At 42.3% G+C, this 17430-nt stretch overlaps 1 protein-coding gene across 1 annotated transcript; it reads left to right on the top strand.

The window, feature by feature from the left end:
* Positions 1-5414: 5414 nt before the first annotated feature.
* LOC140649935 (b(0,+)-type amino acid transporter 1-like) lies at positions 5415-16781 on the top strand. The gene is made up of 7 exons (XM_072857777.1): positions 5415-5524; positions 6538-7282; positions 8858-8991; positions 11879-12008; positions 14043-14167; positions 14610-14697; positions 16548-16781. Exons 2-7 carry the CDS (start codon positions 6539-6541, stop codon positions 16779-16781), a joined length of 1455 nt encoding a protein of 484 aa, XP_072713878.1. The 5' UTR covers positions 5415-5524; position 6538.
* The last annotated feature ends 649 nt before the right edge of the window (positions 16782-17430 follow it).

Genomic DNA, 17430 nt, shown 5'->3' with positions numbered 1-17430 from the left:
GAGTGTGAAAATTAATCCCTTGTCCTAGCTTTTTGAGAAGCTAGGCAGTAACTGGCATGGAGGCAGGCGGAGCCCCCTTGTCCCTGACTAAGCTTATCGCAGTAGATCAACTCCTGGGTGCGCTAAGTATGGCCCAGAGCCCATCGTACAGCCTATACCTACTCCAGAAATGAAATGTTTTGGGCACGCTGGGGCAAAGCCTGACCTCACGCTGGCCCTGACTGCGTGCTGAAGCACATCCCACCCCAGCGCGGGGGAAGAGCAGTGGAAGAGTGATCTGATCTGCCCCACACGTGTTGACAGCAGTCGGTGCGATGCAGGGATAAGCCTACCCAGCCCCACCCTGCACTTCATGCTGTGGCGGAGAGAAAGCAAACAGGCAGAGGCAGCCCAGAAGACTTTCAGGAGCTGCTGCAAACAATGTTACCCTGTTTTTCTTACTGGCTACAGTTCTCTGAGTGTCTTTCCGAGTCCTCCACACAGGTCCTCTGCTCTACTACGCTACCAAAGCTGGATGCTCCCTCCCTTTTGCTCCAGCGAGTAAGAAGAACAAAAAAGGCAGGAGGGCAAACAGTCCTCTGGTCGTTTGGGTTGTTGGGAGGAAGATGCTGTCGCGGCAGCAGTGGGGTGGGGTGGGGAAGGGAGCTGCCTTCCGTGGGCCTTAAATGTCACTTCTGGTCCAGGGCTTCATTAAAAAATAGGTATCAGTTTTGGTGAAATTTTTAAGGCACTAACTTAAGTACCTTCAGTTACTATGTCTCCTTTTTACCTAAGAAAAACTGGAATTATTTGGGCCAGTATTATTATGATGCTTTTGACAAGAATCATACAGAGGACACTATTTTATTATGGAATGATACCTAACACAGTGAATGTAAAGTTACAGGTTAAGCTCTAAGCATGTGTTGTAAAAGTTTGTTTCAAAAATAATAAAACTATTTAGTGTTAGTGAAAGTATTATTATACATCTACTCATAAATGTAGGAATAGATTTCACTGATTAAACAGAATTTCAAAGTTGAAAATATACCCATGTTTTAATTCTGTTTTTCCCTTGCTTGGTAGAAAGTTTTAATGAAAATGTTTATTTGTATTCTGGTATTTAAAATTGCAGCATTCATTTGATAATGATTCTGCAAAACAGACTTCATAAAGGACAAGATAATCTAATATTGAATTAAACCTAATAAATAAATTAAAAATTAATTCCAAAATTTAGAAGGAGTTCTTAAGAGTACAAACAAATACAAATAAATTGTTGAGGCTAATTTGAAGCACTGCTAGGAAAAGAAAAAGAAAACAGGACAGGTTTGGAATGCTGTGTATGTATACACATTTATACCCTGTGTATATATATAGCCATAAAATCAGGAAATACGGATGTAAACAGGAATGAAGGAAGAAATTTGTATAATACTCCCTCAGTGGGTGAAAGAAAATGTAGCAATGGACTTGATACAGTAACTGCCTGCAGTGCCAAAATGTGGAATCCTGGAGCCAGCATCTAAGACTGTTGATTTTTTTTTTAGTTTTGGTTTTTGTTTTTTATTTTTTATTTTTTTAGTGAAGTCACTGCTCCACCAGCCTGGGGAATAAACACCTACACAGATACTCTTCTGTTGCTCTCAGTTTTAGGATTGAGATCTTCTTTGCTTAGGATCTTCTCTTGTTTTATTGGTTCCTAGTGTTTGCAATGTCTAGTGGTAAAAATGCAATCCTTATGTGCTTGTTTAGCTTCAGAATGCTATTCTAATCGTATCAGAAGCAGCGTTATCTTTTCTAGTTTTATAATAAACCTTTCTAATAATTATTTTATATTTCTAATAAAAATAAAATGTTTGTAAACTGAACTTTAAGTCATAACTCTTGACCTTTCCAAGCAGCAGCTGGGACCAGTACTCATGAAAGTTGTAATTATTTTATTTTCAGCTGTGGTTCTTACTTCGTGTTATTCCATCACTATTTTCTGTAACAGTTCTTTTATTTAAGAGTACACCCATGTAACGTGTAAGAGTGGGACTGTTATTGCCCTATGCCCAGCTCCATAGAGCAGCACAGAGAACATGCAGTACGACACCAGTAGCTTCCTCCTGAATGCAGTAAGATAACTAAACAAAATGTTCAGTATCTGATTAGCAACATGTGGGATACTAAATATGTTTTCATGCAGCATATCTGTAAAACAAAAGCAAATCTTTCAAAGTTTAATAGTTGCAGAACCAGAATATGCTGAGCCCTTACTGAATGAGAGCGGGGAGCCTCCAGCTCACCTTACTGCGGCCCCTGCTGCAGGCTGTCTGCAGACCCAGACAGGAAGCACTAACCCAGCTTACGGTAAATTCTTGTTTTTTAGATTCCCTCTTAATCCCCTGGGCTCAGATCTGCTATTGTAACATGACAGGGAAAGGCCGTTACTGTCCAAACTTAACCAAGCTCCGTTTTAGTGATTATTCTTGTTGTGAAGCCTAGGGATGTCATGCATCCTAAAAAATGCCTTTTTTTCCGTCATCCTACTCCCAGTACCCCAAGCTGGTTTTTTGTTTTGTTAGCTGCAGCTCACGTTGGCATTTGTATAGTCCCAGACAGAGCTTCTTTGCTGCAAGGCATGCCAGGGGCCCTGGTCCCTTGGGGGCAACCGAGCGCTGCTGGCCCCTGGGCACACAGGGGCTGACAGCACCACAAAAGGACATGGGGAGTCCAGGTCATCTCCAGCGGGGTGGAGGCCCAAAGCTGTGCTGTTTGGGGGCTCAGATGTGAGAAGAGCCAGGACGCACTTGGGGAGGTAGAGGCTTAGAGTCAAACACTATAGGACACCCCTTCCCCAGGCAGACACCTCTAAATGCGTCCTCTTTCCTTCTCCTGTTTTCACACAGGGCACTTGGGACATCTTTTCTCCTGCCTCATTTTTTCTTCTGGGCTCAAGACCTATTTCAGACCTCCACTTTCTTAGCCTTTATTTCCTCCCTCTTTTCAAGCAGGCATCTCTGCTTATATCACAAGTGCAGGTACCAAGATCTGCCTGCAGTTGCAGCTCAAAGCCTGCATTTGAGGTGAGGGTATTCAATCTGGATTTGTGGGTTTCCATGTTTTTGAGTAGAGAAGGCCATTGAACCCACATCTTATGTCCTGGATGAATTCTCTAACCCTTAGTTCATCTCATACAACTTGGGTTTTGGTTTTGGTTTTTTTTTTTTTTGTATTTAAAAAAATAAAATCTCGATCCCTGCACAATTTTGTAAGTATAATATTGTTGTCTACCTCTGAAGAAAGTTACCGGCAATGGCTTTGGCCACTCCATACTCAAATTGTGGGTTATTTTTAATCCCCATTCTGAGATTTATAACTCTTTCCAAAGCATGGGACAGGGAAGCCAAGCCCGTAACTGTGTTCCAAATACCACTCCTGGGACCTGAAATTAAATATTGCAAAATATTTGCCCACATGTTTTGTCTAGTTCTTACCACTGACATTGGCCTTTACCTTAAATTAGCTTTCTCTAGTCCTTGTAGCTATTGCTGGGATGAAAATAGCCCTAAACACATTAAGGAGAATTTTCATTCATGACTCAAGTATACTCTCTATTTGTGTTACCTTAATATTGAAGAACTAAGACTTATTGTAGGGTTTCTTTTTTAATCAGTAATGCAAAATATCAAAACAAAATGTAGAGTGAGCCATGTTTCACTGGACAAAGTTGTTGCCTTATTGTTTTGAGACCAGTAGATGGCAACCACCCATTGCAATGTCAAAGGTAAATGAAAAGTGGGAGTTGTTTCGGTAGGTGATTTATTATGTGACAGCTTGAGCAAGAGAGTTTTGCTACTCCACATAAGAAGAAAGCAGTACTTTATTTTTACTCCTGCTCACACACATCTTTGGAAGTGGAGCAGTGAGATGCCCTTTGACATAGCCAGTTTTGACAAATGATAATTGTGACAATCCATTTGACTAAAATATCTTATGGCTGCTCCTTACTGATGATACCAGTCAAAAAAAGAACAAGTCAATGGAAAAAAAATCTAAAGCAATTGGACTGTCTTAGCTTCCACAGGAATAGCCTCAAGTTCTTATAATGATTAATTAGGTTCATTATTACTTTAGGTAGAAGCAGTTAGAACTGAGTAACAATGATCCTGGGATTGGAAATAGACCTCCCTTTAGGAACTGACTGAAGCTATTGATGTACCAGTTAATTAATCCTTGTTATCTGAGTCGTCTTATAGAAATTTTTTTGACATGGTCACATTTGAAGAAATTCTGATTCTTTCTATAACATTAGATTAAAAGTTCTTAATTTCTAGGAGCAGGAACTGTAAAGGTTTGAAAAGATCCTCTCAGGCCCTCCAAGAACCTTGCATTTACACTTTAGAAAAGAAGCTCCTTCATTAAAACAGGAGAGCAGTTATGGAAACATATCTAGGTAACCTTCCTAGAAGGACACTTAACTACCTGTAGTCATATTAAGTTTTCCTTTAGCATTGATTTAACCGTATTTTGTAAATATGCTGTCAATTAGGATTGGTATACATAATACACGTATGGATGCACACAGAAGTAGAGTGTCTATAGTGCAGAAAAAAACAGACCTTTACACCTCTGAAGGATTCCAGCATCGCCTAACACTGCGATTAGCAATTTTAAAAAGAATACACTACAAATAGCTAAACCAGCTAACAAGAGCACTGTCACTTAGTAGAAGTAAAACAAAATACTCTGCATTACTGGGATGCCTCCCTCCAAGTTCTCAAGCACTTTGCAAACCATTAACTTGAAATGCATTAACTTGCATCCTTGCAGTACAAGGTGTGTATGTTTATTCTGAGAACTCACATCTTTACTAGGAAGACTTAAAAAGCCTACTTGATACAAACAAAGCAACCTTTCACTCTTGTTAAAGCTACAGCTTGATCAGTTGTGAATTTTTACAAGAGACTTGGAAATTAGGAGAAATCCAGCTGGGATCCATTTCCTAGTGAATACTAGTGAGTTGGTAGTAGGAATAGCTTCTAGTATCCCTTACAAACCCCCCCAACTTTTCTCATTATTTCCTTCATCTAATAATTAGATTTATACTGTAAAAAAACCTTACTCTTTAATGAGATTTGAGTTCTTTCTTTGCTTCTTTGAAGAAATTAAAGGCCTTCAGCCTGATGCTAAAATTTGTGCAACTTTATTTGCTTTAGCTTGAGAAATTATGTGACTTGTATATGTATGTATATATATATGTTGTTTCCTACGGGCCCATGAGTTTTGCAAAGAAAACTGCAAAGCTAGCGAGATGATTAAAAAAAAAAAAAAAGCAAGCAAAGAGAAATCTAAATGATTTAGAAGAGAAGGAATTTTTAGACAAACAATAAAAATACTTTTCTGTTTATATTCATGCTTTTTTTAGCTCAAATGGTTGAAGAGGACAGATAGTTTTAAAGATTCAAGGTCTGCTGTTTCCATGAAGGGCTGAGGAAGGTCTCACTCCTGTTTTCTGGTACTTATCACAACAGAAGTCTGCAAGAGACCACCAAGGACAGTAACTCTCCTTCTTTACATTTGCAGTCATTAATGTTTAGTTTAAGTTCAAAGGAATCCATATGGACATTCCCTTCTGCTCAATACTTCGTACATATCACACATCACAAAATACACCTCATGCACTGTAACAATATTCAGATTTATAGCAGGACCCTCCCCAAAGTCTGAAATTTTACATGTTAGATATCTAAGTATGGGTCAGTGGCATTCCCAAAAGCTTGTACCTCTACGTTTCTCTTGGGTGTGCACTGAAATGTGTATATGATGAGCAGCGACAAAATCCTCTGAAGATCATGGTCTGGTAAGAAGGTGCATACCTCATGTACATTGGCAAAAAGGGCCCATAAAAATGTAATTACAGCCTTTTCACTCTTCTCTTCCTGCACTTTCTAAAATTTGAAAAAACAGAATTGCCCCCTACTGTTGTGCAGGAAAACAGTCTCTGGACTGTTTTTAGCAGAACATTTCTGTGTCATTGATTAAGACACTGGAAATGTTCCTCGTTGAGCAAAGCCACAGAATGTTGGGTGACAGGCTTGTTTGTTTGATCACTTTATAGTGGGGAATGAAAATATGACTGAGCACTAAAGCAGGTGCTTGAGCATTGGCTTTTAATCAAAGAAAGTGCAGATTTGCATGGGGATTTTGCTTACCTCATCCTTATTTCAGATGCCATTTGAACCATAATTTAAAGGAGAGATAATCAGGGACACAGTCCAGTAAGGTGCTGAGTGATTCTGAGGTGGTGCTGAGTGCTATCCGTTACCATTGCTTGCAATGAGATTCAAAGGTAATCACTCTTGGCAGGATCTGAACCATGATAAATCGTCAAGATAAGATGGGTAATGAAAGAATGCTAAATGTGGAAAGTAAGTTTGTATTTCCTGACAGTGTTCAGCGTGACTTTTGTAATTATTAACTTAACCCTAAAAGCCTGAGATAGTCCTTATTCAAATGCCTCAGTCTTATTCCATATTATCGCCTAACAACAACATCTCCTAACATTTCCAGAATGAGGAAAAGGAAGACAACAGCTTCACCTCATTCATCCACAGATCTGAGTGAAGGGAAGGAGAAATTAAGACTGAGGCAAGAGGTCGGCCTGATTAGTGGAGTGTCATTAATTGCAGGCACTATGATAGGCTCGGGGATCTTTATGTCCCCTGAGTGGGTGCTTCATCATATGGGGAGCCCTGCCAGCAGCCTGCTTATCTGGGCAGCGTGTGGGCTCCTGGCCATGTTTGGAGCCTTGTCATACGCTGAGCTTGGAACCATAATTAAAGAGTCTGGAGGAGAATATATTTACATCTTGAGGATTTTTGGTTCTTTTCCTGCTTTCCTTTTTGCCTACACTTCTGTTATCCTGGTGAGACCAGCTGGTTTGGCAGCTGTCTGTCTGAGCTTTGCTGAATATGCCGTTGCGCCGTTCTACCCAGGATGCTCATCTCCACAGGTTGTCGTCAAATGTACAGCTGCTGCCTGCATCCTGCTTTTAACTATCATCAACTGTCTCAACGTGAGGCTGGCGACGTCTATTATGAACATTTTTACAGCTGCCAAACTCTTGGCTTTGCTGGTGATCGTGGTGGGTGGATTGGTGCTGCTTGCCAAGGGACAAACTCAGAGTTTTCAAAATGCTTTTCAAAACACGACTGCAGGTATTGGGGCAGTTGGAGTGGCGTTTTACCAGGGACTCTGGTCCTATGATGGGTGGAACAACCTGAACTATGTAACTGAGGAACTGAAGAAGCCTGAGGTGAGTGAGTGAGCTGGGTTTTACTTACTTAATCCTGCTGCTAATATGTTTGATTCTATCTGTGATTGTGTTGAGAGGGGTAATCAGGGGATTAGAGCATCAAGGAAAGACTACTGAGCTTCTCTCCTGGTTCGTTCTGTCTTCTGGGGCAAGACACCTATGGATGTGTCCAGAAAGGATAAAAATGAGTCTCTAAGCAAAATAAGAGCCTACCTACAAGAAAGCACTAAAATACCCCATTGACTGGAAAAAAGCTATTAGGCAGCACTTAGATGCTTTGGGGATGAAGCTTTGTCTTAGTGTTTAGAGGATCTCACTGTAGACACCTAGATTTATGCAGAAAAGCACTCACTGCTATAATCCATAAAAGTTTCTTAACACCCCATATTCCCTAAAAGACTTGATCCATAATGTATGCATCAAAAACCCACTTACCTCTCCTCATTGCATGGAGGGGGAACTTTAGAGCAAGCCAAGCCTCACTGGAGAGGGAATCTAACTCTCTGAATGACCCTTGTCTACTTTTTAGGCATTGTTCTGTCCATGCTATAGGCACTGAAGTAGCTCACTTGCATCTCACATCAGCCCTCTCTGTGCCATATCACCTCTTTTCACAGATCAGACATTACAGCACTGAACAACCCTTTTTTAGAAAGAGCTGTGTGAGTGCAGAGTGTATAGAGTGTGCTTTCTACCAGTGCAGCACACAAGATTTTACAGATTAAATGAAAATACACAGTTAAATATTAATCTAAATGGCAGCAAAGATCCTAGGGTCAAGTCGCACTCCTTCCCATGAGACTGTGAGCACTGATATTCAGACCCTTGTGGGGTGGAGGCAACAACAAGGAATTGCTGTATCTTGTCCTACAGTAGGAATGGGGAATGCAAAATTGGTATTTCAGGTTTTTAGATGTATACAGTTGCTCTGTGATCACCCTATTTGCTTTTTTCTAGTGCTTTCAGCTGCATAAGCTAGTGTTTGCTGATTTTATTGAGCCTTTAAAATGGTCCATGAAGTTCCAAGATAGCATCCTGTCACTAGGAAGAAAAAAATAATTCCTTCCTAGAGCAAATTTCCCTTGTGCTGCCCAGCTTTGATGTAGCTCTTAGAGCAGTTAAATGTGATGCAACACACACTGGTACTTCATCCATGTCAGTGGGATGTTCATGGGAAGATGCAGCACACCAGGAGACATAACACACTGGTAACAAATAAATCAATATTAAAGAAATCAAGAAGTATGCAACAGACATCTTGGGCAGCTATGAACCAAAGACTTTTTGAATAAGATCTGGGGATTTTTTGTTGTGGTTTTTTTTTTGGGGGGGTGGGGAGGGTGGCTAAAGGCTAGGTTTTGAAATGTACAATCTTACTGTTTGCCTGACATCTTTGGGAGACTGGTGTAAAAACTGCCATGTGAATCTGGATCTAAGTCTTATTCTGTGGAAAAGCTTAGTGAGTGAAGGAGTTTGAATGAGAGATGTGGGTGGTGGCAAAGACAAAACAAACAAAAAAAGCCCAGTGCAGGCATAAATGTGCTGCCCCTAACACTCTTGTCATCCCTCTTCCAGGTGACCCTTCCCAGAGCTGTGATGATTGCCATTCCTTTGGTTACATGCCTGTATTTGCTGGTAAACGTGAGCTACTTAGCAGCCATGACTCCATCTGAACTGCTGTCTTCAGGAGCTGTGGCCGTCACCTGGGGGTGAGCTCTGCTTGTGGCAACACAGCCAACGCAGTCCTGTAAAACACGGGTTGTCTCCTGAGTTTCAGGAGGTTTAGGTGCTGTTCCCAGTGGGAATAACAGCACTGCCTCGGTCAGGCCAGGAAGACCTGTCAGGCCACGTTACAGGGAAGCGTGCTGCCAGTCCCTGCTCTGTCACCTTCAGGGCAGTGTGTAGCCTTCCCCCACCAAAGGCCAAGGCTGACCATCCCCGTCTGGCCCAGGGTCTCCAAGGTGCACCTAGGCTGCCAAGATGGGGTGCTCTGCAGCACACCCCTGACTTCCCATTCCCATTCATTCCCACTGGGAACCTGTGGCTCCCCTCCAGCTCATTTTTTTTCGCATGGAAGGTGGCCATAAAGAGGGGATGAAGTGCACACCAGGAGCATCTCCCCACAGACTGAGGATGCAGCGAGGGTGCATAGCCAGACCTGGGGACTGGGAGATGCCCCACATTTTAGATATTTCCAGAAAAGCAGAGAGGACAATGTGCTGCCCCAGTAATGCAGAGGCAGTGGTTTGGGAGTGAGACAGGAGCCAACTGGGTGAATCCTGTCTGCTTTGCACCTGGAAATTAGACCAGACTAGAGTCCTTTGGTTCAGTTTCTCCATCTGTGGGGAAACAGAAAATGACACTGATCTCTACAACACCTTTGAGAAGGAGAAATGTTATACATGGGTTGGGTAGCCTTTCGTAACTGTATCTTTAAGTTGGCTTGTGCTTTTCCAGAGTTGCACAGAAACTATTTGTACCTTCCACGGACCTGAAGTGTTTGGTGATATTAAACAGGCTCTGCACAAGACAAGGATTTTAGGAAGAGAAGGAAGGGACCTACATATTTAAATATGTAGGCGCCATCAACTTCTAACCAGATGATCTTCCACCAGAACATCCAGCCTTAGTCTAAATATTTCCAAAGACACAGAATCCATGATAGCCCTAAATGAGTCATCTGGCAGAAACGATGACACAGCGTATCCAGAGATTATGTTGCTGCTCATCCTCTTCCTAAAAAGTCAACAGCAGCTTTGCTTCTGTGTGCATTTCAGAAGATCTCCAGTCTGAAGATCTGACTGAGCTCCTGCTAGATGTGTTCTCTAATAGCCTTTCATGTCATTATAAGCAGGAGCTTTTAAAGGTCTAGTGCTGTGTTTGAACAGGTTACAAAGCCTCACTAAGCTGCAGTGTCATGAACTTTCTCTGCACTTCCTTTCCCATCATTTCTGATTAACAAGTTATTTGTGAGCTTCCTCCTTTTTAACACATCTCCTTTTCCTGCCTGATTAACCTTTTCACCCCGAGAGAGCAATTTAGGAAGAAACATTGAAGTAGCAACCAGAAAGCTGGGCGCTCAAAAGCCTGGAGGACAGGTAGATAGCCACAGGCTGAGGCGGGTGCAATGGCTGTGGCTCATGAGCAAGAAAAGCAGCTATTCAGGCCATTAAGGAAGGACAGGAGGAGTCTAAAGAGGCCAGAGGAGCACATATCACTTTTAAATGCATTTAGTTCCTGTATAAGAAGAAAACTGCTAGAGAGAAACATTGTTCAGTGGTGAGAGGTGCAGCCACAAAAGGAGCTCATGAAACTCTCCCCAGCATTTCTTTGATGCCAGTGATTTAACAGCAACTGCAGATCTCAGTTTGCTTGTAAGATGTTACTCTTAGTAGCCCTTGTAGTTCATTTTCAGGGTCCAAACAGCAAAGCACCGATCTCATAAATGCAAAATACACAATAGCTAAAGATTTTATTATTAATTTTGTGATATACGTTGTTTTTCCTTGAGATCTTGTGGTTATGGAGTCGCATGATCATAGGAGATGCCCAGATTCCATCATTTTGAAAAAGGGAAAAATTTTAATTCTGGTTATTGCAAGTAGCTTAATAACTTGAAGCCTGAAGGACCATAACCCAGATATTAAGCTTCTAAACTACGTTTTTGAAATTATTGTGGTAGATAAGCTCCTGCCATGATTTTGGAAAGCCCAACTCTTGATTTTTGAACGTTTGGGATAGGTGATACTTAAAAAGAGTACATATGGCTTAAAGCCATACAATTCAGATGGAAATATAAAGTGTTCTAAAAAACTTTTGAATTTTGGATTTTTGCCAATTAGATGAACAGTGTGTTTGTTTGTGTATGTGTGTGTGTACATGTATGTGATAATTAGCCCAAACACCAGCATTTATTACTCAATTAATATTCTTCATGCTGCTTCATTCCAGAACACAAGCTTCACTTTTAGGTGAGAAGATTATCATATCTTCCAAATATTTACCTCGCACTCTATTTGTAACCCTACTACTTCTTCTGTTATGGAGAAAGCAAACCATAAATGTCTGAACATGTTGTAGAACCAAACTTCTGAAATTCAAATGCTTGCTTTGGCTTAAGCCTGATTCACAGAGTAGCAGAAATACATGCATATGGGATTAAAGGGTTAAATTCTTATGCATATTGGGGAAGCGGTTATAATGCAGGATATTTCTTGAGGTCTGGTGGGAACAGTTTTTCTGCGTTTCCAAGCGAATACTGTTGGCTGTAATAGCAATATCTCCAGGATTCGCACCATAGCATCTGTACACAAAAAAGGGGGTTTTGCCTGTTGTGACAGCTTTGTACACCATTGCAATGTAGACAGATGTAGATACATATACACCAGGCAGGAGGAGAAGCTGCCTCTTCTGGACAAGACAAAGTTACTAGCGACTAAATATTATGGGAACTGGAAGATGGCTTTAAATCATTAGAAAAACTTTGGAAAAAATTTCAGTGAGAATAATGGAGGGAAGAAACCTGTGTGGCTCTACGATGAGTATTTGATACATCTACGAGCTGAATGTTATGCTGTGAACTCTTTCCCACCTCAGGGACAAAGTCCTGGGCAGTTGGGCATGGCTCATCTCCCTGTCGGTGGCACTGTCTACGTTTGGTTCATCGAATGGCACATTCTTTAGCGGAGGCCGCGTGTGCTACATTGCTGCAAGGGAAGGCCATATGGTAAGGACAAAAAAAAGGGGGCCTGGCTTGCTTTGAGCAACCTTATCTTCTTGTGACACTAAAGCAGAGAGGAAAACACTGTGTATGTTCAACTGGTAGAGTGATAGCTCTGCAGTGGTTTGTTTCTTGCTCAAAGACTTTCTTCCCCATCTTTTTCAAATGTAATGTATATGCTGTCTCCTGACTTTCTTCTTCAGCCACGTAATTTCAGAAAGATACATAATTACATCTAGCCTGAATTTTAAGAACAGCTTTGAAATGAAGAACTGAAATACTGCTGTATTGGAGCACCTGGCACAGGCTCTGGGGTGACCTAGCCAGTATACCTGCCAGGGAGGGGAAACCTGGCCATGCTTGCATGTTGTAAGGCACCCTTGCTCACACTGGGAAGGTAGCCCAGCACTGGCAAGCTGCCTTTGCAGTCAATACTGGCTACACAACTGGTCTCGGGGGTGTTCCAGCCTTCCCATGGGGTAGTCCAGTTCAGATACAGCGTAGGATATCTCTGCTCTTCAAGCTTCATAGCAATTACAAGGGAACACCGAGCCTTACATCTACCCTAGTTGGGGTTTTTAATTGGTTTTGTTAGGTGGGGCCAAATCTGGTAGCCCAACAGAGGTCAGGCTGCTGCAGCTCCATGCTCCCTGGTCCAACTGGTAAGTTGAGCATGTATTCCCAATAGGCACACACACACAAACACAAGTATACAATGTATAGATACACATATACATTCATATATATATATATACAGACAGCAGGCCACACAGATCTACACATACAGACACACTCAGCGCTCACACAGCCACTAGCACAAGCGGCACCAAGGGTCTCATCTTGTTCTCCTCTCTGGCTGATCAGGGATCTGTTAGTGGGAAATACATATATATAAACGTATGTACAATGTGGGTCCCTCCAGCAGCTGGGCTCAGACATTCAGCCTGCCCAGCAGCTGCCCCTGGATCCCAGTCTCACCAGTTGCTGGTACCTGGGCATACAAGCCCTTGAGGCTGCTTGCCCACTTCAGCTGCTGGTATGGACCCCCTCACTCACAGGCACACACCCCCACACCTGCCCACACTTCTTCTCCCTCTCAGTGCTCAGCTAAGCTGCATTTGTCCTCCTCTTTTTTGAGCAGACATGTTGTGTTCCGTATGGACCTATCTGCTTCTTTGGTCCTTCCTCCCCACACCATCTGGCATTTCTGCTCTCAGGTGCGAAGGATGCCACTCTGCACCAGCTCCTCTCCTTGTACACAGGAGGGAATTTTATGTAGATGAATGCCCAGGTTGGTGGAGATGACTGGGTTGATGGTTACTGTTTTTGGTGGTTACTGGTTCCACGGCTTCTCTTACTGATGACAGTGTCTGCTGTATCATGGCAAGCTCTGTGCTGAGCAGTTCAGAGATGGTCTGAATTTGACCATACCAGACTAAGAGTGAACGCTTATGCCATTTCTCAGACATTCAGCTCTAGCAGAAGTGCTTGCATGCTATTTTGGTTGGAAAGAAAGAAAAAGAAGCCTTCTCATTAAACTTTCCCAAGGAACCAAGCAATAAAGAGGCTAATAATTCTCTCCGTCTTCTGGAACAAATCCTGGTTTGCTTTGTGGTTGGTTGCATAAATGTTTCAGGAGTAGTCCTTGTCTCATTTTCCAGTCAGCCCAGAGAAGTCAAGTCCCAGAGAGACGTGACAGAGCGCAGAAGAGTGGGACCATGCACAAGGTCCTGATGATGATCAGGAAAGCTTGGATTTGACTCAGCCTTAGTCTGTCACACTGGTAGTTTGAAAACCTCATCTTGCCTGCCTAAACTGAGCACATATGATATGAAATCAGTGAGACACAATAAAAATATCCTTGAGGGGGGTTTCCATGTTTACACTCCTCGGAGTTGAACTGCTTTTATATTATGATGCTTTTTTGATGATTAAGAGTGGCTCTGGCTGCAGGCAGAGCTCCCACCCGCAGCTGAGGGGGATGAGTAAGGATCTCCGAGTATGCGATATGATGGTATATTGTTTTGCTTTGGCTTTCAGCCAGACATTCTGTCTATGGCTCATGTGCGATGCCTCACGCCCTCCCCTGCTCTGCTGTTTACATCTGCTATGTCTTTAATAATGATAATATCAGGAAGCTTCACCAGTATTGTGAACTTTTTCAGGTATGTACGTGTACTGTTTCTGTTTGCATCCCCTGTGGTCCTGTTCTTTTACATTGCTTTAGAAGTATTTTCTTTTAATATTTTTTTGAGCCTGGGCTATTGCTTTCTATCCAATATTGTGGAGGGGAGGGGTGGGGGGAAGAAAGAAAAGACAGAGCTTAGAAACCAGCATCTTTGCAACGCATGAATGCTTCTGTCACTATATACTTAACTGGATGTGATTCATCCTCATATTGAAATGAATCTGTAATAAATCATTCTAAAGTTCTCATTGTTTGTGCTGGAAAGGAAATGAATGGAAGAACTACTAAATTTATATCAATATTCTCCTTTTTAATTGGAGATATGAACATTTGGGATCTGGAAGACAGGACTGATTCCTGGATGACCTCACCCCAAATTTCATGCTGTCTTTTTTTTTCTTTTTTTCTTTTTCTTCCAGTTTTATAGCATGGTTTTTCTATGGCATGACTATTTCTGGTCTCCTGTATTTAAAAATCAAGAAACCAGAATTGCCAAGATCTTACAAGGTGAAGTAATAACATAAAACCCTCAAACCCTTTTCTTTTACTGCCTAATGAGCATTATGAGAAAACAAAGAGCGCTGGGGTTGGCTGCTTACAGATTTAGTGTGGTTCTCCTTCCTTTTTTAATTTCATGTTTTGTCTCAGCAAAGTCAACAAGGGCAAGATAGTGTGTATATACAGGCATACGTCAAGGTTAAATTCTCTGTCTTGATAAGTTAATCATGCACTGCCCCCTCACTGTGGAAAATATATCTACCATATCCTCTTTTTTTCTTAGAGATTTAAGAGGAAAATGAAGGATTATTCTGGTCAACAATGCATTCACCTGTTCATGCTCTCAGAGCTCAGTCACACTCCTCAGAGAGTAGCCCAGGTGTAAGAGCCTTGCAAGGACAGAAAACTCAGCCAGAATGCCCCAAGTCCTTTGAGATGGCCAAGGGACACATTTGCTCCCTACAAAACAGCTAAGTGGAAGGAAATCAGGAGTTACCTGTTCTTTCCCCTGGAGCCATGAGTGAGTTGAGCTGCAGTCCTTCCTCAGTGACTGAGGGAAATATTTTTACAGAAAAAAATCCTAGGAACAGTGGGGTCATGAGACTGTGAATGTAAAACAGTGACTTTTCCCTGAGACTAGCTGAATGAACATGCTGGTTTTCATGGGGTTCCTCCAGGAGACAGATGACAGGCTGACACTGCCAGGCTGTGTGAAGCAATATCGAGTGTCCTATGGGGCTTAGCATGAAGGAGAAGAGCAGTGCTCTATTAAGTCTTCCAGTCATTGGCTTCTGTGGCTCTGTCCTGAAATTAGGATGCTGGATGAGGACGTTCACCCAACTTGTCGGCTGAATGGTCTTTAAGGAAAAGAAGTTCTGTTTCTGCAGTAGTGTTTCATACACTGTATAAAACTCCTGCAGGTCAGTCCCCTGAGGATGTCAGCCTGCTGCAGCCTTTGGCTTGATGGCCTAACTCTTTCCTTAACTAGAAGCAGGTCAGGTCTGAAGGTTCCAGGTGAACTGACAATGTATGGCTGATGTCCTGCAGAATCTGTATGCGTGTTGCAGGTTTATATTTAAGGGTAAGATTTCCCTTGGTTTGAAAACCATAATTTTTATTAGCATTGTGCCAAAAGTGTTGGAACACAGTGTGGAGGGAGCAGAATGGAGCATCCCATTAAGGCAGATGAAGCCAATGGCAGGTCTTCTCCATGCTCTCACAGGTAACCGTGAACATTTCCTTTGGTCTATATCAGTGCCCTTATGTTGGACAAAAGGCACAAAAGTAAACTACTTTTTTTAAACTACTAAACTATGCTAGAATGTTCAGGTTTTCACCTTGTTGTGAAATCGTTCTGTCTTGTGCATTCACTAGCCTTTGAGGGAGGTTGGCTTCAAATTTAGATGCTTTATGACCAGACTTATAGAAATAGCCTCTGAGGCTGCCTGTCCACGTGACGCGCTTTTTGCCCAAGGGTGTTAAGGTTCAGTTATGTGATTTGTGCACATTGCTGTGTGTTTTGTCTACAGCTCAGCTTTTGGATGCAAGGTAGAGGGAGAGCAAGAACAGACCTGGCACTAAAACCAGCAGTTTGCATCTTCAGGTCTAGGAGCAGGGAAGGGAAGGGAAGAGCAGGGGTGAGGGTGTGTGGCAGTGAGGTAGCTCTTGCAGGGTTGTTCAACCTTGGAGTGGGGGTGGGCTGGGAAACAGGATGTCTGGATTAATTTGGATTTCTGGGTAATACCTCAGGCTGCAGCAGGGTTTGATCTGAAAAGCCTTCTGCACAAATTTCAGGGTTGTAGAGACCTACAGTGGCCCAGGATTACGTGAATCTTTATGCTGATGTTTTGTTTTCGCAGGTCCCAATTATCATCCCTATAATCGTGCTGATGGCAGCTGTGTACCTGGTGTTAGCTCCCATCATTGATCAACCCCAAATTGAGATCCTCTACATTGTCCTGTTCATTTTCAGTGGCATCATTCTTTATTTCCCACTGGTTCGCTTCAAGTGCCACCCTCACTTTTTACAGAGAGTCACTTTACATCTCCAGTTGTTCCTGGAAGTTGCTCCGACCACCACGGATGCAAACTGAGATAATGTCCTCCTGGCCTATGGCTGCCTGCCCCTCATGGTTTATCCCAGCACCTTGGTTTTCAAGGCTTAGAAAATATTTTCCTGTAAGGGAGAATGAGTGGAATTAAAGTGTCACCAAAACATCTCTGAGAGAGACTAGAGCCATGATTCCTCACATTTCCTTAAAATTTGGGGGACACGTTTTTCTTATGTTCAGCTCTGCCTTGGCAGATTACATACAGATTCCAAAGTAATAGGTGCTTTTGAATTTTCCATCCCAAGAAGAGCTGTTCATCAAAATCTTAGTTCTTAGATTTCAAGGCAACAGGCAACAAAAGACTGACAGTGAAATATTATTCCTATAGCAGGCTGTGACCCTAAGCCATTCCTGTCAATGTCTTTGTTTCCACCTAGTTCTTCCCACTGTGACCGCAGAGCTTCTCAAATAAATAAAGCATGGGCACACCATGTTCACAACAAAAAAACCTTTTCCACTCAGGTATTCACTCTGGGAGCGTGTTTTTCCCTTGCTCCTTCCAGTCGCAGGTGCACAGTCACAACAATCCTTTCTCTGTCTCAGTACATTGTTCCACCACATTTCAGCCCAAATCATCCTACATCTCCCATAGAAAAAACTCTGACGTGAGATGAGAAGTGCTTTAAAGCTC

Source organism: Ciconia boyciana, chromosome 3, assembly GCF_034638445.1.
Source record: "Ciconia boyciana chromosome 3, ASM3463844v1, whole genome shotgun sequence".
Taxonomy (NCBI): Eukaryota; Metazoa; Chordata; class Aves; order Ciconiiformes; family Ciconiidae; genus Ciconia; species Ciconia boyciana.
The sequence above is the reverse complement of the archived record's forward strand: the minus strand, read 5'-3'. Positions and strand labels throughout refer to the sequence as shown.